Genomic DNA, 24,996 nt, shown 5'->3' with positions numbered 1-24,996 from the left:
GGAAAACCTGAACAGACACCTCGCCAAAGAAGATATACAGATGGCAAGTAAAGCATATGAGAAGATGTTCCACATCATATGCCATCAGGGAAATGCAAATTAAAACAACAATGAGATACCACTATACACATATTAGAATGGCCAAAGGCCAAAACACTCACAGCACCAAATGCTGTCAAGGATGTGGGGCAACATAATGTAGAAAGGAACAATAGAAAAAAATCAGGTGCAGGTAAGAGGGTCGTTGTAGATTAAGAGAGTATATTTTATCTGTTAAAGATATACACTGAAGATTTTAAGGCTGAAATTACATGATTGCTGAGATCTGCTTTTAAAATATTCCCCCCAAAGGAAAAACAGTATGGGGGATAAATACAGGAAGCAAGATGCTAATAAATGTTGAAACTGAAAAAAAAAAAAAAAAGGATGTGGAGCAGCAGGAAGTCTCACCCATTGCTGGTGCAATGCAAAATGATACAGCCACTCTGGAAAAGAGTTCAGCGGCTCATTTCAACACTTACACGTACTCTTACCATATGATCTAGCAACCGCACTCTTTGTTATTCACCCAAATGACCTGAAAACTTACGTCCACACAAAAACCTGCACATGGAGGGTTACAGCAGCTTTATTAATTAAACCAAAACTTGGAAGCAATCATGATGTCCTTCAGTTTGTGAGTGGATAAACTGTGGTACATCCAGACAATGGAATATTATTTAGTGCTAAAAAAGGAACATTCTATTAAGCCATGAAAAGGCATGGAGGAAATTTAAATATGTAATAGTAAGTGAAAGAAGCCAGTATGATTCCAACTATATGACATTCTGGAAGAGGCAAAACTATGGAGACAGCAGAAAGATAAGCGGTTGCCAGGGATTAGGGGGAAGGGAGGGATGAATAGGCACAGAAGATGGTTTGGGCAGTAAACTATATATTATGTACAATACTACAATGTGTGTCATTACAGATTTGTCCAAACCCACAGAATGTACAACACCAAGAGTGAGCCCTGATGTAAACCATGGCCTTTGGATGATGACGTGTCAATGCAGGTAAACTGAAAGGTGTCACTTAGGTGCTGGGATGTTGATAGCGGCGGAGGTTGTTCCCATGTAGGGCAGGGAGTATACTGGAGCTCTGTGTACGCTCTGCTCAGTTTTGCTGTGAATATAAAGACTCTAAAAAATAAGGCTTATTAATTTTTAAAAATAGGCTAAAATATTCATTCCTGTGATATACAGAATCAGATGGCAACAAACTGGTAATCAATTACATGTAGACACTAGAAAAGGAATGTGAGAATTTGAAAGCCATAGCAGGTTGGGATTCCTCAACCTAAATCAAGACAAAAGTCTAGTTTGTAATTCTCTGTACTCTTTTTACCCTGCCTTTTACTATCCAATTCATCAATTTCATTTCACTCCTTTCATAGCATGACCCCTTTAATATACAAAATATTAATAGCTAATATAATGCTATGCCAAACAAATATTTGATAAATACTGGTATTTATCAGAGCATTTATGGAAATTAATGCCTTAAATTTAGCTAATCATTAGGCATCTGCAGGCTTCCCTGGTGGCACAGTGGTTAAGAATCCGCCTGCCAGTGCAGGGGACACGGGTTCGAGCCCTGGTCCAGGAAGATCCCACATGCCGCGGAGCAACTAAGCCCGTGTGCCACAACTACTGAGCCTGTGCTCTAGAGCCCGCGAGCCCCAACTACTGAGCCTGCGAGCCACAGCTACGGAAGCCCATACGCCTAGAGCTCGAGCTCCGCAACAAGAGAAGCCACCACAATGAGAAGCCAGCGCACCGCAGCGAAGAGTAGCCCCCGCTCGCCGCAACCAGAGAAAGCCCGTGCGCAGCAACAAAGACCCAACACAGCCAAAAATAAATAAATTAAATAAATAAATAAATTTAAAAAATATAGGCATCTGCATGTCACTCTTGAAATTCATCCTGTAAGAAGGCAGAGCTGTGACTGACAGAAATACACTTTCACTGTATTTCATGCATAAGTTCAGATCAATCTGCATGTAGAATGAGAACAAGCCTGTTCCTCACCTGCCTTGTGGAGGCTGATGGATCGCAGATTAGGAAACAACCTAGCCAATGAATCATCAGGCTCCTCAATAGCATTCACATGGTTGTTGGCCAGGACTAGAGTATCCAGTGAAGGAAACATAACTCCTAACTTGCGTATTTCAGTCCAGTCTTGGAGGTTATTGTCTGTTATATGTAGTAGCTTAAGAGAAGGACAGCAAATAGAAGGACAAGACACTGTTTCATAGTCATTAAGGCACAGGAAGAGCTCTTCCAAACTGCAGAGAAAAAAGGAAATATTTCATTGTTTAAAGCAGTTAAGTTTCTACTCTGCACCTATTTTCAGTCATTCAATAAATAAGCGCCTACTATGTGTGAGACTCTGCTAGTGTTGCAGAGAAAATTATAAAGATGGCTTTCTGAAGCTTAAAATACAGCTGGGAAGACAAAACCTAAAATACATAAAACAGCAGAGAATGATATACCCAGTACTAAATTAATTTTGTGCTTAAGTAAATAAGTGCTAAATGAAGCAGCACTAACCGTAAGTACAACAGTACTTCATATAGGAATAGGATTGAAATTGTGGTTGGAATAGTCAGGAAAGGATGCATGGCCTTGAAGGAGGGGTAGACTTGGGTAAATTGAGAGGACACAGAAGGAAATTCTAGAAACAACATGAACAAGTATTTAGAAAAAGAAATAATAACTATCATTTATTGAATTCCTACCCTGTGTCAGGTCCTGTGCAGGTGCTTTATAGACTATACTTCTATTTCTGCAATTTTATAGACAATTATGTTCATTTTATAGACAAAAGTTTATCAAAGGTCATAAGGATAGTAAGTGGAGATGGGATTTAAAAGCTCATTCCATGCCATGCTAGATGTTGCATGCAGTGAGAAAACCAATCTCATTAGAGGGAGAGGGAGAAACTAAGATGGAATGAGTAAGTTGAGACCAGATTCTGAAAGGCTTTCATAGTTTCCATATTTAGACAGTCAAGGAGACTACAGCTTCATATATTTCTTTAAACTACTTCCTTTTAATATTTATGTGCATATACAAAGAGAGATACAAACAAAACAGAACAGAGCATTTCTAAGCTGACAGACAAAAGTATAATTTCCTGCTTAAATTATTGAAAGGAATACTAGGTCCGTTTTCCCATCATGCAAGCTAGGCACTTAATCATCTGAGTGTTAATATATTTTAGAGACACTATGATTTTTTTTCCCTCCCAAAGAAAAGTGCTAAGGCAAAATTCTGGAATCAGGTAATCAGAAGATTAAAATGGAAAAAGACTGGGTTGATCTCGAAACGATAAGTGCTTCTCAGGGATATCTTCTCGCCAAAGGATGACATATCCCATGTCTTGGTGCTACCCAACACTGAACAAGTATTCCAATGAAAATGTTACTAGATTACCCTCACAGCCTCATTTAATTACTTCATTTTTCTAACCTCATTCTCCATTCAATCTGCAGTTCTAGTATTTCTGAGATGGGAGACCAGCAGTAACTCTATGTACTAACACAGATGGCAACATGGCTCCCTCTCCATCATGCTCTCTGGGCTTACTCTGGTAACTCCTGCAGTATCGTGTGGACTGTCTCCCAAGAAGCTTTGCTGTTGTTGAGAACAAGTTTTCGAACCCCGGAGAAGGACCCAGCACACGTTCTTTCTAAAACCGATAAATTCAGAGGGTTGGAACTCAGGTTTAGAAACTCCAACTGGGGAACATTTGACACAATTTTACTGACCTGTGGAGAAAAAAAGGAAAAGCATATCAGGCAGTAATCAGAGCTTTTAAACAACAATCATACTCAAGAAAACCTAAGTGAGTGGGTCTCCAGGCAAAGGGCCATTTGCATTACGGAGTCCTATTTAGTGATAGTACCCGCAGAGAGGCATAAATAATTGCGACAAATCATGGTAAATAATTTAATCTCCTTCTATGAAATAGTAGCATAACTGAAAATTAATGGTAGAAAAGAAATATTTTCCATGTTACCTTTGGCAAAGTTTTTGATTCTACTCTGTATAATATTCTCTTCGATATCACTACATGATATTTTGGAGAAAAGATCATTTAGATGACATTTTAGGCTACAAGTTTTAAAGAGCTGGGATTGGGTCATGTACAGTAATTCTCTTTGAATATCTCCTTCCTTCCATCCTCAGTAGAATATTAAGGCTAATTGAAGGTTTATTAAAGACTACATGGTAACAATTCAGGTATTCAAAATTGATCACATAGTCACAATCACTTAGAAAACAGTTTTGGCTTGGTTCAAAGATGCACCAAACTTTAAAATATATTTACTCAGAAGTAAAAAGCATCCATAACTATATTACAAAAGAGAAAACATGATCATCCATTTAATGATTTAGCTAGCAACTTGGTAGACAGAAAAAAAGAAAAGGAAATGAGCTTTACTGATTATTGACCTTAACTATTTGCTCTGCATTGTACTAGGTTTTTAAAATATAACTTATTTCACTAAATTCTCAAAACAACTTGTAAGATAACTAATATTCTTTTATTTTAATAAATGAGGAAACTGAGGCTCGGAGATGTTAAATAATTTGAGTAAGATTTCAGAGTCACAAAAGCCAAACCTAGGATTTAAAAATCAGAGCCATTTTTCTTTCCAATACACCACAACAAGTAAATCATAAATATAACCAGAAAAAATGAAGAACTAGCTTAAACAAGGTATGATATAAACACTAGAAGCCCAGTAAATGTATTAAGCATCAATCAGCCAGGCAACATGGTAACTGAAAGTTATGAGAAAAGGAGTAGAACAGAATACTTAGGATTGGTTTTAGAATCAGAAAACCTGGACTCAAACCAGGTTCTAACACTTCCTAGCTGTGTGGTTTGACAAGTTACTTAACCTTTCCAAATCTCAGTTTCCTTATTTGTAAACTAGAGAAAACAGTTCCCATCTATTTTACAGTATTGTTGGTAGGATTAGATGAGATACATGTGTAAAGCACTTAACAGTGATTGGTACATATTTTAGAAACTTGTTTCCTTACCTACTGCCCAAGAGAATGTAAAAGCAGGGATAGTACTTACCTGGTTCACTACTGCAAAGTGGGCACTTAATGTTTGTTGATTAAATTAATGGCACAAAACCATTTAATAAATGTAACTATGACTAATAGGATATGTACAGTATGAACCAGTATCTCAACCCTGATTATATGTCATATCACATTTATTTAAATATGTCATATTTAAAATAATTAGTAGAATTTTTAAAATATACTGATTCCCAGGAGCCACCATAAACTACTGAATCAGAAGCTTCACAGGTGGGACGAGCTTCATGATTGGGACCTGGATACCTGTTTCTTTTCAGAGCTCCATAGGTAATGACAAAAATGTATCCAGTGTCGAGGACTATGGGGAGAAAGAAAAGGCAGTCTGCACTTTACATTAGGTCTGTGTACTATGTACTGTACAGTTTAGGAGCTCTAAAATCAGTGAGAAGTAAATTAATTCCAAGAAGGTTCGGAGAAGTATGTAAGAGGGAATGGTCTTCACACACACTAGTTCATCTAGTCTAACACACCCTCTGAAGTAGTACCGTATTTATTTTCATTTTATAAATGAATAACTAAACTATCTTTCAGAGGAAAATATACTAGGCTTCAGTTTAAAATGTAAAAGATTCATACCAGTCAGCATATATTCTCCTGTTTGATGTCTTCTGTGACCAAATGGTAACAAGCATTTGTGTGATATATGGCTAGGATTTGGAGTTTAGTGTGTGGCCACAACACAGCTAAACAGTCCACACAAGGACCAATCCTTCACTGCAGTCTACCACCTGGATACCAATATATGAAGGCCTTTCGTACATAAGATGATGACTAGCTATGCTTCACCTCTTTTAAGGGCAAAAAAAAAGATGAAAAGGAACTGTGCTCCAACTACAGCATGGAGAATAACTGCTAATTATAGGTACAACCCTAGTTAAGTAAACAACACATAAACCTTTGCTAACCACAACCCTTCATATTTTATTTTTGTAATAAAGAAGAAAACACCCCCCAAAGTGGAGACTATCAGAGTCTTTGAAGCAATTTCTGAAAGAATTCCCAAAGCTAGCAGATACATGATGTGATCTTCTTCATAGGCTGCATCTGCACTACTGTCCAATGAGAATAAAGATTTAAAACAATGACTCATCAGCCCTAGAATATCCTAAAAAAGATAAAATTGGACTATAGTTTCATAATCCAAGCAGGAAAAATAATATATGTTAGAAGTAAATATTTTCTTTAAAAGGTTAAAATTAGGGCTTCCCTGGTGGCGCAGTGGCTGACAGTCTGCCTGCCGATGCAGGGGACGCGGGTTCGTACCCCGGTCTGGGAGGGTCCCACATGCCGCGGAGCGGCTGGGCCCGTGAGCCATGGCCGCTGAGCCTGCACGTCCGGAGCCTGTGCTCCGCAACGGGGGAGGCCGCGGCAGTGAGAGGCCCGCGTACCGGAAAAAAAAAAAAAAAAAAGTTAAAATTAAAAAGGATTTTGTGTAACCTTAAATTAATGATAATATTCTGGAAAATACTGTATTCATTACACAGGTAAATTTATTCATGGTAGAAAATATCTTAATAGTAAAGGCTATTATTATTCAGTGAGTGTCTAGGGCAGTATACTGACTTCTCTTTTTTAAATTCTAAAAATAAAGACGCTTCTAGCTGGAGTGAGTTCAGGACACTCATGTGCAGAAACATGGAGATGAACTTAGATCACCTTTTAGATCTCCACAACTCTATGATTTAATAGAGGACCCTCTACTCTCAGTTTTGAAAAGGAAGAAACTAAAGTTTTAAGAAAAATGGGGAAAGGGTAGTAAGATAACAATCTGTAATTTATACCCAAGCTATTCTCTATCTCACCCATGGTGAATTCCTCCCTCCTCTCAACTGCTTAGTGTAATGTCTTTTATAAAATGGTTTTGATAAGGAAAGGAGGAAAAAAGAGGTACCTTGGGAAAAGTCAGACAAAAATCTACTTAGCCAAAAAATTCAAATCAAAAGCTAAAAAATGCGTAATTTTTTTTATACATAGATGCCCAGTTTTAGATGGACAGAGACAAATCTTTGCCTCTCCCCAAAGCATTACACTTCTCACTCATATTTATATTAGTCTCTGAATATAAAGCAGCCAGTAGTTTAAACTATAAAAGAAGATACTCATAACATTAGTGATCATTCAAAAACACTAAAAGAACCAACTAGATTATTCTGTTCCATGTTGGTATATCAAATACTGGCTGAAATAAACTTAGTTAATGGCCAGGGACAAATGATCTGGGTAATCAAATACATGGGTTGCAATGGGTTGCAAGGTAATGTCTTAAAACTGTGACCTATGAGGCATTTTGCAGCTTGGCAAAGAGTATAATCAATCCTAAAAATCAATATTCTTTCATTGTCAGTACTTCTCCCATCTCTCTGTGTTCTGATATATATTCTAGAAGATTGGGACCAACTACAGTTAAGGCTAAGGACAAAACATAAAGGAATGATGAAAACAAAAATAAATGGAAACCTGAAAGGTAGCAGCAACAAACATTCATTTGAAAACTGCCTGAAATCAGACTATAGGGCACTTACAGGAATATACAAACTGAGCACCAATAGAATACAAATAAACATGTGACCCTCTGGCTGTATCTGTCAATGTGAGCTGGAAAATATTCAGTGGAGACCTTTGTCTAAGCAGAGAAAAGGCTGAATTACCTAGTGTAAACTTGTGTTCTGATCCATGTTGACATTGTTCTTCTGAGGCAGCAACTATATCACTATTAAACTGTTTCTACCAGTTAGCAAAAGCTTATGTATGTGGTCAAAGTATAGGTCAAAGCAGAAAGCACAACACCTTTATGAAATTTTTACTCCCAAAGAAATAAACTTAGGGGAATCAGCCTGTGAACATAGGAGCTGAAATGACTCAGGGTAAGAGCTGGTCTGAATTGTCACCCATGCAGGTCAGAAATCTCACCAGAGGCTCAGCAGGACTCCTGAGGGAACTGTAGAGAAGAAGGATGAACAAGGTCGCTCTCTTTGCATCTGTGCATGTGGACAGAGCATGCATGTCAATTCAGCATCTCAAAGGACCCAGAAGGCACAGATTGTAATTTGTTGAACAGTGAACTATAACAGTTGTTTGGATAAGTAACTCAATCAATAATTACATGGACAAATAGAGATTGTTTCTTGGAACAGCTAAGTAAATCTGTATATATTAACACGTGACTTAGAAATCAAGTGACGTGCATCTCAAAGAATTTTGGTAAACATCTTAATAAAAATAGGAAATATAACTGGTAGCACAGATACCAGATTAAACAAGACTATGAAATAGATGAATGTAAGAAAAGCTAAAGAAAAATGTGTTATAGATAGATTTTTCTTAAACAAGAAAGCTGTCTTAGAATCTGTATCATATTTAATATCTACCAAGTGTCTCGATGATTAATTTTATCAACAGTCCTGTCTTATGGATGATAAAGGATTAAGTGAATGTCTTAAGATCACAGGAAAAGTTAGAACAAGTAGGCCTGATCAAACCTTAAGATACAATCATTTATTCATTAAGGCATTCGGCAAACATTTGAATGCCTAGAATGCCAGTGCTGATGATAAAAAACAAAACCCTGGATAAGCTCATGGTCTAGTAGAAAAACTGTCAAGTAAGCAAATGATTGTGCTACATTGTAATGAATCCCTTTATAGCAACATGATACAGGTGTTAGGATAATCTAATTCTGCCTGAGAGTCAGGGAAAGTTTGAGAGGAACAGCAACTTGGGCCAAGTCTTGAAAGATACATAGGAAGCAACTGGGTAGACAGAGGAGAAAGAGAACAGTAGATTCAGAATGAATAAAAGCAAGGAAGCTTTTCATGTCCACATTTATCATGAGCTGCAAGAAAAGCACATGGCTAAAGATGGAGATAAAACTCTAGAAATAGCAAAGGGCCGTATGATAGAGGGTCACACTTAGAGAGTTCAGACCACAGTTTGTAGGTGGTGAAAAGCAGTGAAGGGACTTGAAGCAGGAGTTTCATAATCACACTTCATTTATTAAAAGGAGTCTGGTAGCACTGCAGAAGGTTAGCTTAGAGGAAGCAGAGTAAAACCAGAGTCAGGAAAACCCATTAGGACACTTTTCCAATACTCCAAACAGGAAATAAGACCCTAAATTAAGTAGGAAGAACTATTTTTCTCTTATTCTTAAGGGTAGCTTCTATCAGGTCATGCTATAATCAGGTAGGTAATGTTATATATAATAATAAGAGAGAATGTCATAATACTTTTATTTGTGCAACTTGGCTTAGAGTTACTCTGAGGTCAAAGGCATCAGTTGTATCAAATTACCAGTGCGACTTAAAAGAAGGAAAAGTTCTAAAAGATTTGGAATAAATTTCAGTAACAAGAATAAATATTTTTATAACCTTAGTTTCGAGCTCCAGTAATTTTTATGTCAATTTATAGTAATAAATGTTGAAGCAGTAGCAGAGAATGGGCACAGGATGTGTAAACTAGTGAAACAGTAGAGAATTTAATGCACTGTTTGCAATCTAAACCTCTGTGGTCTTATTAACCTCTTGATGCCTGGAATAAAGTTCCTCAGTGCTTTTCACATTAATGAAAAACAAATCAGCAACAACAAAGTTCATTGAAAAATCACCATAGAAACAGTTGAAGCAGTCAGTTATTTCTCTTGAGACATACAGAGAAGAATCTCGAGTGAGAACCAGAATTCAGCAGCATACGTAACAACGTAAACAATAATACAGTGAGTTATTCACCAAAATGCAGCAGTATAAAAACTTTACCTCGTGCCAGTCTTCGAGTTTGTTGTCAGAAAGATCTAGTTCTGACACGTGAGCACAGAAGGCAGCAATTTCTTTTTCATCTCCTGCACAGGTTATTCCACAGCTGTTCAACACCAGTACACTTGGGAGGTTGAGGCGATCTGAATCATGGGAGAAACAAAATACTTTCTACGTCAGCCTAATTCTTGTCTACATACATTCAGCCACCAGGAATCAAAATCAAATTGTGTGAAATTACACAAGAACCTTGAAAATAGAAGATACGCTGGGATCCAAGGGTACTGAATTCTAAGGGGAGACAGCCAAATATGGCCCAGGAGATCAGAAGAACTAGACCAATACCCCCAAAAAGCCCTGGAGGTTTCACCTCCTGGCACCATTGTTTATCTCAACTACCAACAACAGAACCATCATCCATGCTGTCACCTTATCATGTGACACTAGATCCATGTGACTCATGTGAGGGCTACCACTGTGTTCTCATTGGCCTCAATTCTTTCTTTTTTAAATTTAGTTCAAAAGTATCATTCTGGATAGCTCTTTTCTCTCTGTCTGATTTGTATTTTCACCTTTTGTTGCCTCTGGAAATTATCTCAAACCATTAGATAGTCTATCTGCTAAACCACTTCTGTTCTTCAAGTTCATATCACTCAAGGAATCTTCCTCGCTTACGTGGATCCATTTAAAAATCTATATCTTTCTCCCATACTTGTCCATCAATCATTCCCCTTTCATATCCATGTAGAATTTGTCCCTTATGAAAATCAGACTTTTAAAAATATATAATTATAATGAGAGAAAATGTTTTAAAGTCTTAAACCATTCAATGAATTCAGTCAAACTATTGCTTGTTCAAAAGTATGTCAATAAAATCACTCTTCCTATCTCTAATAAAAAGGATAAATATGAGAATTCAACCACTCTTTTCCCATTTGGTACAAAGCCAAGGCTCACAAAAGTATATTTCATTAATGGAAGCCTCAAATAATATGAACTTTCAACTTAGTACTTTTCACAAAATCAATTTTCTCAGAATGGGAGTGGATCCTGAAAAAATGAGCAAGTAAGAAGTCCACTTCTTTCTGCTGTTTCAGTTTATATGGATTGATAAGATAGTTGCATTGAGAAATAATAAACATTCAGTAACCTTTGGACACAGGAACTAAAACACTGTTCAATATTCATCTCCCATCACTACAAAGAACTACTTCCAATAGCAGTTAATTACAACATCAAGCTAAAATGCAAACCAAAAACACACCTTGCACGTTTCTAGTTGTAGATCTTTGCTCACATAATAATCCCTCTCCTAGAATGTCTTTATCTCCTCTCTAACCAAATTCTACATTCTTGAAGGGTTAGTTCAAATCTCACAGCTTTGAACCCTTTCTTGATCCTATAAATTAACTCTCTAAATTTCTTTCCCAATCACTGTGCCGTTCATTTGACTCAACATAAACTACCCTGTGTTATTATATATTTTTGTAAATGTGAATATGTTGTAATCCAATAAGCTGTAAGGTCACTGAGGGCACAGGCCAGGCTTGTACTATCTGCACCCTCCAAGTTCCTTGAAATATTATCACTCAAATATTGCTCTCACCCTATGAGTGCAACTAGAATGCCTTTTGGCCAATCTGCAGGAAAATAGATCCTTTCAGGTTTTCAAAAACACTGAAATCATAGCAAGGGAGAAAGACTATTCAACTCATAATTCAAAATAAAGGGAATCATTTGCAAATAAGGCAATATTCTGGTTTAATGTCCTAAGTAAGCTCCAGTAAAAAAATGTTTTAGGCCCCATCTTTCTTACCTTTCATAGGAGAGCCCTGAGGTGTGGCTGGGACATGGACTCCCATCCCAGGACCACGGCGGTAAGGAAAGTTTTCAGGACTATATTTTTCACATAATACTTGCATAAAACTCCTCCCACTAGGTTGATCCATCTTCCTTTCCTAAAATTCTACAAGAAACCAAGAAATCATCAAAATTTATTTATTTACTCATACAAGAAATACTTATTGACAATCAATTATTTATAAGGTACTAAGCTAGGCACTGCATACACAAAAGACAGGCAGGGAGAAGAGTTAGATGCTGCAAAAATACAGGGGAAAGATGATGAGGGCCCAAAGTGGTACAGTGGTAGTACAAATAGATTTAAGATCAACTTAGAAAGCAAGCTTTTCAGGAGTTATAGGGGCTGACGGGAAGGTGGAGTCAAGGCTGACCCCCAGGTTTCTAGTACAGGAGACTAGGTGACTAATGACACAACTAAGAAAAAAGAAAATATGGAGAGATCTAGTTTTAAGGAGGAAATTGATGAATTCTATTTTATACATGTTCAATCTGAGGCATCTGTTTCAGGGGAACAGTCTGAAGTTGGGTGAGAAAAGTGAGCTAGCGGCGAAGATTTGGATCTCATCAGGAAATATCATGAATAAGAACAGTAGGGCACTAGAACTCTCTGGGACACTGATATTTAAGATGCAGGCAGAGGAAGCAAAGCCATGACGGAAAAGTAAAAGGGATGATCAGAGAGTGAAGTGTATAGCCAACACTTTGAGAAGTTTTGGTGAGAAGGGGAGGAAGAAGATGGGCTGATAAGGTAGGCAGGAACAGGAGAGAGTACAGGATTGGGCGCAATTGCCAAGATCTTTCCTCTTAAAATAGGAGAGAACTGAATACGGTTATAGATTATAGAGAAGCAGCAAGTACAGCTGGAGAGTCTGAGAATGACTACTGGTATCTGGTCCTAGGAAAACCCAGCAGGAATGAGCATTAAAAAACTTCTAAAAGGCTGTTTGGTACCACCCATATAGCACTCCAAACTGTTTACCACTGGTGGTGATATATTTACTTCACTATGCTGCACTGGTTTACTTTTCCTTATACAGTTTAATTATACTGAATGGTAGGTATTTTTCTCATGCGATTGTCCTAGCTCCACCATTACATTATGAAGGGCAGCAGTGCTATGCGAGTCTACTTCTTCAGTATTGATTCACAGCATCTGGCAGAGTACACTACACACGGTAAGGGCTCAGTAAGTGCTGCTGAGAACTAAAATCACGAGCCTCCAGTATGCTGAGCGGAAAGAGAAGATGCAGGATCAGGAGTGGGTTTAAGTCCCACCCGGTTCTACCACTTAATAGTTTTGTGCCATCAGGCAAGACAGCGTATTTCTCTGGGACTCAAACGTCTTATTCTGTAAAATAAGATATTAATATCTATACTGCTTGGAGTTCAGCGTTACTGCAGAGCTCTAAAATGTACAAGTGCACTATTGAGATTATAGGGCTCTTGTAAAGCTCTAAAACACACAACTGTTATTACTTGTAACAGGAATTTGTAGTATGGTAGAAAAAGCACATAAACAGAAAACTTAGGCTCTGTCATTTACTAGCTGGGTGAAACATAAGCTAGTTAGCTAACCTCTCTCTACTTCAATTTTCCCACTATTGATGAGCTAAAATTTTCCTCTTGGGTTTGTAACAAGAATTTGAAAAGGGCATAAATATAAAAGTGGTCTTTAAACTTGGTCCATTTTCTAGATTACTACCAGGACCACGAGTACTGTACTTCGTGAAATCAATTCACAAATGCCTAGAACACAGAGTAGACACTCATTGAGCACTTGTCCGTAAGTTTTACCCGTACTTAATTTATCAAAGTTTAGACTACGTAATACATTTCATAACAAGTATATCACAAGTCACCTTGAAAATATAGGGCTGCCCCCGGTCAGGGTCATCATTTGGGAGCTTAAGAACAGAGCCTGGTTTAGGACAAGAGAGTTTGTTCTTTCTGTCCAGAGTGGTAAGTATATGCTGCTGTCCTCTATCCCAGCACTGTGTCAAAAGTGAACTGTGTGGGTTCATCTAGGACTCCAGGAACTTTCAGGTAGAAAGGTTCTTTTTCAATGTAAACTCACCACCAACAGCATACAACACAGAGCAGGTGCTATGCCACTAGTGACAGGCATCATAGTTCTTATCAAAGACCTGTCTCAAGCAGAATGCCAACAGAATTTTCAGAAATGTTTAACAAAAAGTCAAAGAAGTTACACTGCTATCTTCCATACAACTGGCAGTTCAAAAGAATAAAAAGTGTGTGGGAGGGTGCTGAAGTGTCAGTGTCAAAATAATAGTCACCGAGTTTAAATAGCATCTTTTAACTGAGCTTCAGAATCACTTAAACTCCAACCTCTTCAATCCAAGGGCAATAATCTTATACACAATTTATTTACTTATTTATTTATTTATTTTTTGCGGTACGCGGGCCTCTCACTGTTGTGGCCTCTCCTGCTGCAGAGCACAGACTCCGGACCCGCAGGCTCAGCGGCCATGGCTCACGGGCCCAGCTGCTCCACGGCATGTGGGATCTTCCCGGACCGGGACACGAACCCATGTCCCCTGCATCAGCAGGCGGACTCTCAACCACTGTGCCACCAGGGAAGCCCTACACAATTTAAATATAGACAAGCTGAGTGTGGAACTAAAGAAACCTCAGCTAAAATTGGAGTCTGGACAGACCTATAGGCAGAGCCCTCACCCTTGCCACGCAACATTAATTACTCCAAATGGGAAGAGATGCAGGCCTACATCTCTGACAGGAAAGTGTTGCCTACTTTACTATCCAGCGGGAAGAAGAAAACTCTTTGCTCAATGACAGCCCAGCCAATCAGAGACCACAGCAGCCCAACCAACCTCCATCCTTCGGACTCCCAGCTTCCTCCAATGGACTGTTTGGTTTTAACACACTCCCCCTCCCCTCATTTCCCCTATAAAAGCAAGTTCCCCTTCCTTGTTCTCTGGATTTGCCTGTGGTCTGCCACAGTTTGCACATCTCAAATTGCAAATCCTCTGGCTATTCCCAAATAAACTGGCTTTTGCTGGTTAAATAACTGGCTATTATATTATTAAAATTGATATGAGGGATGGTGAGGTTAGAAACATATGCAAGTCAAAATAAGTGTTAGTAAGCAAGCAATCATGGGAACTGAAAAGTTACTCCTTATGGCCCCGTGCTTTCACAATGCTTCCAAATAGTCTGCTTTTCTTTTTCCTAAAGACTTAAAAGCAATGCCAGTCACCCTCATTGGTCATTTTCCAGGATACTCTATTGGAACAGCATTCCAGGCATGCAGATAGTGTACACAATAATACATGGGTTTCGAATTAGAACATTAAGATTGCAAAATGGATCAGTGACATAAATCTACTCAAAATCTGTTGGGGCAGTTGGAGGAGGAACAGTAGGTGGGAAAGGAAAACTGAAAACCAAATAGATTGAAAAATGAGGACATACAGGACGGAAGAAGATCTTTAACTGGAGACTTTTAAAAGGTTTTTTTTGGAGGTGGAGGGGTAATCTATGACTTTCTGGCAAGAACCAGTGTCAAATAACATCTGACTACCTTCTACAGTTGGCAGAGGTCTAATACATTTGTAAAAGTGTGCTGAATTGGTGCTTAAAGCCAGGGAGCCAGGAATCTGGGGAGATGTTGCTTGGTTCCATTACCAAGTCATGGAGTGTGCCTGTGAAAAACTCAACTCCTTTGTGCCTCAAATCCTGACTATAATATGCTTTCATAAAGCACTTGGTAAAAGTGCAAGTTGGAGGATAAGGTGCTCAGCCCAGTCACCTAAGTAACCTCAATAGCTATCAATCTGTACTTTCTGTTCCCAAGGTCAGGTCAAAATTAGTATGAAACTCAACACAATTGGAAACAGAAAATAGGCCACGTCTGACCACGAAGAGTGGAAGAGATGCAAGATATAGCCTTATGCTGGTATGCAAGATCAATATTTACTTCACCAAAAAATTTTATGTTAAATTACCACACTTCATAAAGTGTGAATACTACCAGCCTCACTCACAACTTCCAAAAAATATAAATACTACCCCAGAGTCCCAAAACATGCATTTTAAATCTTATAAAAAATAGGTTTATCTGCCTATATATGCATAGACTACTTCTAGAAGGATAAAATAGAAATTAGTAAAATTAATACCTGTGGTTGACTCCAAAGAGAGGAAGTGAGGAATACGGTGAAAAGGAGATTTCCTTCTCACTGTTCAACCATCTGAACCGCCTGAACTCACCAGGTGCATACATCACCCTTTTTTTCCATACATTATCTTTTCAAAATACAAAACATTTTTAAGTGATTTATCTGGGAATGACCTAATAATTTGTCAAAGTATTTTTTAAGTCCTCATTATTATCAACTGTCTGTGAAAAAAATGTCAAACTCGACCATGTGAAATATATAATATTAACTTTTAAAGGAATTGGGAATTGAGGAAGAAAAGAGAAATAAAATGGGTGGCCAAACGGAAATACTTTTGTAAACGAGCATTGGTAAAGAAAAAGAAAGCAGTGCAAAACACATCTGAGTGTTAATAAAAGTTACCCAAATAGTTCATCCAAATTACCCAAATGGTATCCAAACTATTGTGACTCTGGAACCACAAGGGCCCCAGCAGGCAGAGGTTACAAAGCCATAGCCTAAAGATGCTGGGGAGCTTCAGGCCTCCCAGTTGCCTCCTGCTGTGGAGACTAACAAAAGAATGGGGCTTCCTACAGCAAGATTCAAGTTACTGGAATAATAAACAGTTGGGAACTGATTTAGAGTTCTAAAAAATAAATTGCAAGAATTCAAAATATGCATTAATGTAGGATGAGGTTAAACACCCAGGAAGAGCTTTCATAGCATAAAAATAGAGAGGAGGGAAACACTCCCAAGTAGCTTAAAATTATTTTCAGTCATTTGACATGGACCCATTTATATACAACTAGCCAATCTCATCTATTCATCAGAGAAGGGCAGAGAAAACCACATTCTCAAAGCTACCTGCCAATATTTTGCTACCAAATATGTGAAAATAAAACTTAGGTTAAATATTTTGGCCAAAGGCTCCACAATTTCACCGTAGGGTTCCTTTGGTCAGATGACATTTCATTCCAGGCATTTTTCTCTTCTCAGGTGCCTATCTCCTTTACAAGACAATCTGAGAATAAGAATTTCTTTACCACTTGTTTAATAAAAATGGAGACTACAAATATATCCAGTTTTCTCTCTTTTTTGCACCTTATCAAGTGGTTCCAATTAGGCTTATTTGACCATTTATTCATAAAATGTGTGCCCTCACAAAGCTTACAGTCTCCTGTGATTCCATTCAACAAACATGAACCAGACACCGAATCTGTGCCAAGCTAAATACTAAAGAAAGTGAGAATGAATAAAATCCAAATGCTGCCCTCGGGGCATCCAAAACCTAGAGGGAAACACAGGGAGGTAATGCGTACCTGAAATAAGCCACCCAGAAAATAGTGAATTCAAACACAAGAAGCGATTAACTTTTTGGAAGTATCATCAAGGAAGTAGGAGGTGAATCCTGAGCCATTTTGAAAGATAACAAAGATTAGGTTAACAGGTTGGAGAAGAGCATTCCAGGCACAGGAAACAACAGAAGATAAACCAGCACAAGAGACATTAAGCGGTATTGCTACAACATAAAATATTTGTGGGGAGCAGGGGAGACAGGAGATTCGACTGAAAGGTGGACAGTGGTCAGCTCATGCCTGACCTTGCTCAGGTTTGACTTTATCCTATAGAGGTAGAAGTAAGAAAAGTTTTGATAGACTGCTGTGAATATTGTGCAAGGATGGGGGTGACCGATCTTTATGTAGAATATCAAGGGGTCAAAAATGATGAGAATTTAAAAATCCCTAAAGGACTGGGCAAGTAGGAGTTTGTTTACCTTAGTGGAAGCATTTTCAGTACAGACAAGGGAGTAGAAACCATAGTTTAGGGGGTTAAGGAAGTAAATAAATGAAGACAGTAAGTATAGACCATGCCTTTGAGAAGCTTAGATGAAAACAGAAGAGATGGGACAGTTGATGAAGAAAAACCAAGTGTTCAGAGAGAGACAGAGCTGTTATATCTTGTTCTTTTTTTAAAAGAACAAAAGAGGAATCTATAGGCTGAGTTTGGCGGGTAGGGGCATGGAGCAGGTCAAAAAACTAACAAAACAAAGCTAAGAAAAACAAATATATATTAATGCATATATGTGGAATCTAGAAAAATGGCACAGATGAACCGGTTTGCAAGGCAGAAATTGGAGACACAGATGTAGAGAACTTTCCCAGGGCAGGGAAAGTGCGGGGAGAGGGGGGTGGTGGTGGGATGAATTGGGAGATTGGGATTGACATATATACACTAAATGTATAAAATAGATAACTAATAAGAACCCGCTGTATAAAAAAAATAATAAAATAAAATCCAAAAATAATAAATAAATAAATTTAAAAAAAAACAAAGCTAAGGAGGAAAATCTGGATACCATCAAAGAATCTCTTAGTATTACTAGCTTTCTCAATTTTTGGAAGTTTCTTTTTTTTTTTTAAGCCCATTTAACTTTTACTTTATGGACTCCTAACCTCATCCCTGCAAAGCTTCCTTTTGTGAAAGACCTCCACTATATCTAAACCCTGCCAGGTTCTTGGACATTTTAGGTAGCTGGGACTTTAGTTTGTTGTTTTGTTTCCTAAATCTTTCTGATCCTCAGCAAAAGTGTACCCAATAAAACATAACTACTCTGGGAAAGTATATGTGTATTTTACATATTTTTACCTCCAGGAAAGATAAAAATGAATAAACAAATAAAGGAATGGATAAAGAAGATGTGGTGCATACAGACAATGGAATACTACTCAGCCATAAAAAGAACAAAATAATGCCATTTGCAGTGACATGGATGCAGCTAGAGATTATCATACTAAGCGAAGTCAGAAAGAGAAAGACAAATACCGTATGATATCACTTATATGTGGAATCTAAAATATGGCACAAATGAACTTATCTGCAAAACAGAAACAGACTTACGGACGTAGAGAACTGACTTGTGGTTGCCAACGGGGGTGTGACTGACTGGGAGTTTGGGGTTAGTAGATGCAAACTATTAAATTTAGGATGGATAAACAACAAGGTCCTATTGTATGGCACAGGGAACTATATCCAACCTCCCGAGTTAAACCATAATGGAAAAGAATATTAAAAAAGAATATATTTATGTGTATAACTGAGTCACTTTGCTGTACAGCAAAAATTAGCACAACACTGTAAATCAACTACACTTCAATTAAAAATTAAATTAAAAAATAAAGGAAAAAGGGTCTATTGATAAGCTTTTTTCTAAATAACTGCTTGAAAAATACTAGAGATATACATTCTGAATTTTTAAAACCTACCAACTGAAAATAAGCAAAAAACCTATAACCCCATGTAGATGTAGTTTTACTTTTCATTAGCTAAGCTAAGCATGTATATAAGTGTCACCAAAAAGCTTTTCTTATCTGAAGCATATTTAGAGCCACAGCCATACCAGGAAGCTCTGGTTGACAGATTTAGAGAGTAGATTAAAAGCCTGAGGATGCACTTTATGGTGTATATTTTTTCAGACCATTTTTTCCATACTATGTAGATACATGATGTTTACACAAAGATTAAATTACTTTTAGATACAGAGCTCTGTAACCTGCCTTTTCACTAAACGGCTCATGAAAAACTTTCTATATCCATAAATATATACATATACAATCTTTTTTTTGTGTGTGTGGTACGCGGGCCTCTCACTGTTGTGGCCTCTCCCATTGCAGAGCACGGGCTCCGGACGCGCAGGCTCAGCGGCCATGGCTCACGGGCCCAGCCGCTCCGCGGCATGTGCGACCTTCCCGGACCGGGGCACGAACGCACGTCCCCTGCATCGGCAGGCGGACTCTCAACCACTGCGCCACCAGGGAAGCCCTATAATCATTTTTATGGTCTACGGAGTATTCCATTAACAAGCTTTTGCACCTGAACTCATGAATGACAGCAATCTCTCCCATAAAAACACATTAAAGACATTGTCCAAGTCATCATACTTAGGCTAGACAGTCTCATTCTGTATGGCAGTTCTACCTTCACTTATCATAAAGTACATATACCTGCAATTCTATCTCGGTTACCTCCTTGAGCATTATGTAATATACCTAAGTGGATGCCTTCTTGGGATGAAAAGTAAGGAAAATAAATTAGTTCTAAAAACCTTTCAGAACTCTTCTGTAGAATTATAGTTTACTAATTCACAAATTGACTCTGAGTATGCCAAGTGCAAAACTTGAGCATAGCTGATAAGTCCATTATCATAACATACCACACCACCATGATTTCACACCCTACTATGAACCACCCTATTTCTCAGTCTCCTTCTCAACTGTATACTAAACTATATCCAAGTGAAATAATGTAGCACATCAACTTTTCTTGGTAGATTATTTTTTTAATTAAAAAAAATTTTTTTTTTTTTTTAAATCCAACATTGCCAAATGAAATGTGAATTCAGACTCCTGGTCAGTCCTTGAGTTGGGCTATTAGTAGGGCACTGTTACCCTCTTCACTTATCACAGCACTATGCTTCTCCTTAAACGTACCACAGGTATTAAAATATCTAATCCAAATCCTTTATTTCATTATATTAGTGGCACCAAAATATCTAAAACTGTGACTCTACGTTATCAGTGAGTACAGCCCCACAGCTGTCTGTATTTTCTACTAAAGAACTATACTGCATACAAGGCACATTTGATGTTGGACAAAAGACAAAGTTTTCTCATCCACAACTGCAAATTAGCAAACAGGACTGATTCTCACGCTAGTAGTCTATTCTACGTAGCACTCAAAATTTCTGATCCAAATGCACTAGCCCAAGAATTTTATTATTTTGATGAGAAAGTATTTGAGAGGAAAAAAATTTAAGAAAATACTGCTATTTAGATGTAAGTACCTCTTTGTGTGAAAATATTTCTAAGAACTTCTTTCTTAATTCCTGTAGCTTCTAACTGTCCAGAAGTGTTGGCTTACACCAATTGTCTATATCCCTATGAAATTAGGCATTTTAGAACGCAGACAAGCACTTTCCACCAACTTTCAGCAATCACAACATAAAAACTTTAATATTCACCACACCCCTTACTCCAATAAATTCCAAGGAGAGTCCACCCTTATCCCCCTTCCCAACCCCTTCCCAAACAAGTCTGCATCCATCCCTACCTTTCTATGTGGCCCAGATTCAATTTGGGAAAATCTCAAGGCTTTTATGTTGCACTTACTCAAAATTCAGGAGTAGAAATATTTACTCTTGAACCGATGCTCCCCAAAAGCCGAGTGTCCCCAGACTGAGATTAACAATCATTTGAAAGACTAGTAATTTTCCACAACCATCTTCTGAAACAGCCAAACTGACACTTATCTCTATTTACAGGACACGATACTGAGGTGACTTGCTCGGGTTTCCGAGGCCCAACCAGCGTGCTAAGTTATACTTTCCGTATCCCTAATCTGTTGAGCCATGCTGTCTTCACTGAAGGAAAAAAAAAAAAATTCATGTCAACAGTATGTAGCATCATGCACAAATCACAGAAATACAACTTATTAAAATTTATGAAAATCATTACAGCCGAAATACCTCTTGTAACCATGTCAAGGTAGCTGAACCACAAAGCTAAGCAGCAGTATCGATTGGTCTAGTCACCAAAGGGGGGAAAATATTCTCAACTTCCCTTTCCTGCCAAAAAGCAGTAAATATTAGTTTCTTGAATGGATTGGTTTTCATCAGGAGAAAATTGTATACACATGCTATCTTTCAGCTGTGAATACACAAGTTTAAGGTCAATCTGTTCTATAAACTCAGCTGTTTATAGAACAGATTACCCCATCATCTCTACTTGTGAGTAACTACAGAGGCTATCAACTTAAAGCAAGGCCTCATTAGGAACGGTCTACTAGTTCATCACCCTGCAGCCTTCTAGAGTTTACAGACCACTCTGGCTCACAGCGAAGAAATGCCAGAATGTAAACGTCAGCCACACAGAGAGGTTGCCAGAGTTTACAGGTTATTAAAAAAATTCACTAGCCCTTTCCATATTTAGTGCTATAGTAGTATTACTGCCCTATGGTGATACTGCCTAGTGGTAATAAGTACTGGTTCTAGAACCAAACTGCCGGGATGTAAATCATGACTGACTCCACCACTCCATTTGACTACTAGGAGGTTACTTTGGTTTCTAAGTCTCCACTGCCTCACTTATAAAAGGGGTAACGGATAGCCCCTAACCCCTAGCTCATAGGGTTGCTGAATGAATAGAGATAACATGGGTAAAACAGGTTTCATTCAGTGCTTGGCACATGGAGAGCACTCACTAAATACTGGCTTACTATTACTCCTACTGCTACTGCTACCACTGTTACTACTCCCATCACCACCCAGTGAGCATGGCAGCATTAATGTAGGGCTGGGGACTTATTTACAAATTTTGCTAAATAGATTTGATCTAATATTTTTTGGTCCTGGGCCTATGCTAATTAATGCCAATTAATGATTCAGGCAGTAAAATGTCTGACATTTATAATGTCACTCCTCCTTAACTAGAAGATCTTCCCTTCTCCACCTGTCTAAATTTTATGCATCCTTCAAGGCCCTACTCAGAATATACTTCGGAGATGAAGCCTTTTCAGATACCTCCTGCCATAATGATCTGTTTCCTTTGAGCTGAGCTCATGGTAAATATTTATTGCCTAAAATATTCAGTGGGCAATTAGTCAATCACATATTGGCATGGATTCTTTTCATTTTTGTCCCATTATTAACTCATGCATAGTGTTGTGATTCTCTTTTGTTTGTTCAATATCTTTAGACTGTATAGCTCTTGAGGGTAAGAACCATATCACAATGCTTCTTTCTATCTATCATGGACTGGAACTTTGCACACAATTGGCACTCGATGAATATGCTAATCAGTGAGTTTTCTAATCACTTCTCATTGTGCATAGCAAATGTATTTTCTAAAGTATGAAAAGCAGGTGTATTAATAAACTCAGATCAGAGTAGTTACAAACAAAAATGCATCATAGCCACCACCGAATTACTAATTATGTCTACCTCTCCATGGGGGTTCCAAAAGTAAGAGATCACACGGCAGGGCAATGAATCAGTAACAGAGCCAGAAATACTTGCTTCTGAGCACAAGCTAAATTCTTCTGCAAAAACTACAGCCACAGTAGACTTAATACTGAATATATAACTTTGGTATCTATACTATACTATATGTCTTATATGCAAGAGTTAATAATTTCTGCCATACTTCAGACCAACAGGCACAGTGTAGTAACTAAAGAGGAATACATGCGCATTGCTGGTGAGACTGTAGAATGGAGCAGCTGCTGTAGGAAACAGTGTGGCAGTGCCTCAAATGATTAAACGTGGATTTACCATATGATCCAGAAATCCCACTTCTAGGTGTATACCAAAAGAACTGAAAGCAGGGACTTGAATAGCTATTTGTACACCAATATTCATAGCAGCATTATTCACAATAGCCAAAGGATGGAAACAATCCAAATATCCACAGGCAGATGAATGGATAAGCGAAACGTAGTATGTACATACAATGGAATATTACTCAGCTTTGAAAAGGCAATTCTGACACATGCTACAACATGGCTGAACCTTGAAGACATAACACTAAGTGAAGTATGCCAAACACAAAAGGACAAATCCTATGCGATTCCACTTATATGCGGCATCCAGAGTAGTCACATTCACAGAGACAGAAAGTAGAATGATAGGTGCCAGGGGCTGGGGAGAGTGGGGAACAGGGAGTTATTGATTAACGGGTACAGAGTTTCAGTTTGGGGACAAAAAAGTTCTAGAGATGGACAGTGGTGATGGTGGTACAGCAATGTGACTGTACTTAATGCCACTGATCTGTACATTTAAAATTGGTTAAAATGGTACATGTTATATATATTTTACCACAATAAAAATACTTCAAAAATAGGGAATAAATAAAATATGTTACACTAAAAAAAAAAAAGATAAATACAGGTCAAGTCCAAAATGCCTGATTCTTACTCCCTCAGCACAGTTATCAAATTAATGTCAACAATTCACTTAAGGATCTTAAAAAGTGAGGGATAAATTAGCCAAGTCTCAATAAATGCATTTTGTAGGAGATATGATTTATAATGTATACAATCTTACATTTTTCTTGGATTCCTTTACTGGTGTTCACATGGAAAAATGTCACTAATGGATGAGGGATTAATAGAGTTAACATTTAAACTACAATCTCCAAAGGGACTTGCCTTTATAAAATGTATGCCTTAAGTTACTAATAGTACCTATGAGAAAATATGATCCTCATATAAGTCACAATAATAAGGGTTTAATAATCTAGACCTGTTTCCAACATTTTAAGAATCATGATTCTTTCCTAAAATTCTTTTTTCACTTACCTATAACTAAATAACAATACCATGTTATAAATATAATAAAAATATTCTCAAAAATGACCTATCTTCATTAAGATAATGGCACCCGTCAACCAGAACTTAGTATTTGAGAGAGTCATTGCATAAAATCATTATTTTAAAATAAAATGTTATAAATATATGTCTAAGCATAAGAGGGAAGGGAGAGTGCTAAAGTTCCTGAAAAACTGCCTCCCCAGATTTCATAATACAGTTGAGCCTCATTATTAGCAAATTCTTTATTTGCAAATTCACCTACTCGAATTAATTTGTAACCCCAAAATCAATACTTGCAACGTTTTCACAGTCATTTGCAGATACTTGCAGAGTAAGAAAAACTTTGAGTCACCTGACAGACGTGTACATTTCCAGCTGAGACAGAACAAGGCGTCGCTCTGCCTTCTTGTTTCAGCTCTCATACTGTAAACAAGTGTCCTTTTCACGGTCTATTCAGTGCCAGGTTTTCCATATTTTTGTGCCTTTTTGTTGATTTTACTATTGAAAAAGGCCCCTCAGTGCGATGCTGTGTCCCTAACCACAGGAAGGTTGTGATGTGCCTTATGGAGAAAATTGGTGTTAGATGAGATTTATTCTATCTAACTATAGTGCTGTTCACTATGAATCCAAAGTTAATGAATCAACAATATATACTGAATAAGGTGTCTTTAAACAGAAACACATATAAAACAAAGTCAGTGTATATATGTCCATGCCACTCTCCCA

At 37.8% G+C, this 24,996-nt stretch overlaps 1 protein-coding gene across 3 annotated transcripts in view; it reads right to left on the bottom strand.

Moving 5' to 3' along the window:
* Window positions 1–24,996, bottom strand: part of TBCEL (tubulin folding cofactor E like) — a 79,269-nt gene that overhangs the window by 46,109 nt on the left and 8,164 nt on the right. For all 3 annotated transcript variants that reach the window (XM_079928588.1, XM_079928589.1, XM_079928590.1), the window contains exons 2-5: window positions 11,727–11,876; window positions 9,914–10,053; window positions 3,630–3,811; window positions 2,070–2,326 (exon numbers count right to left, since the gene is read on the bottom strand). In XM_079928588.1, coding sequence (XP_079784714.1) covers window positions 2,070–2,326; window positions 3,630–3,811; window positions 9,914–10,053; window positions 11,727–11,859 — 712 coding nt within the window. In that variant the 5' untranslated portion in view covers window positions 11,860–11,876. The remainder of the gene's footprint in view (window positions 1–2,069; window positions 2,327–3,629; window positions 3,812–9,913; window positions 10,054–11,726; window positions 11,877–24,996) is intronic.

The sequence above is a fragment of the Stenella coeruleoalba genome (assembly GCF_951394435.1).
Source record: "Stenella coeruleoalba genome assembly, chromosome: 8".
NCBI classification, from domain to species: Eukaryota; Metazoa; Chordata; class Mammalia; order Artiodactyla; family Delphinidae; genus Stenella; species Stenella coeruleoalba.
The sequence above is the reverse complement of the archived record's forward strand: the minus strand, read 5'-3'. Positions and strand labels throughout refer to the sequence as shown.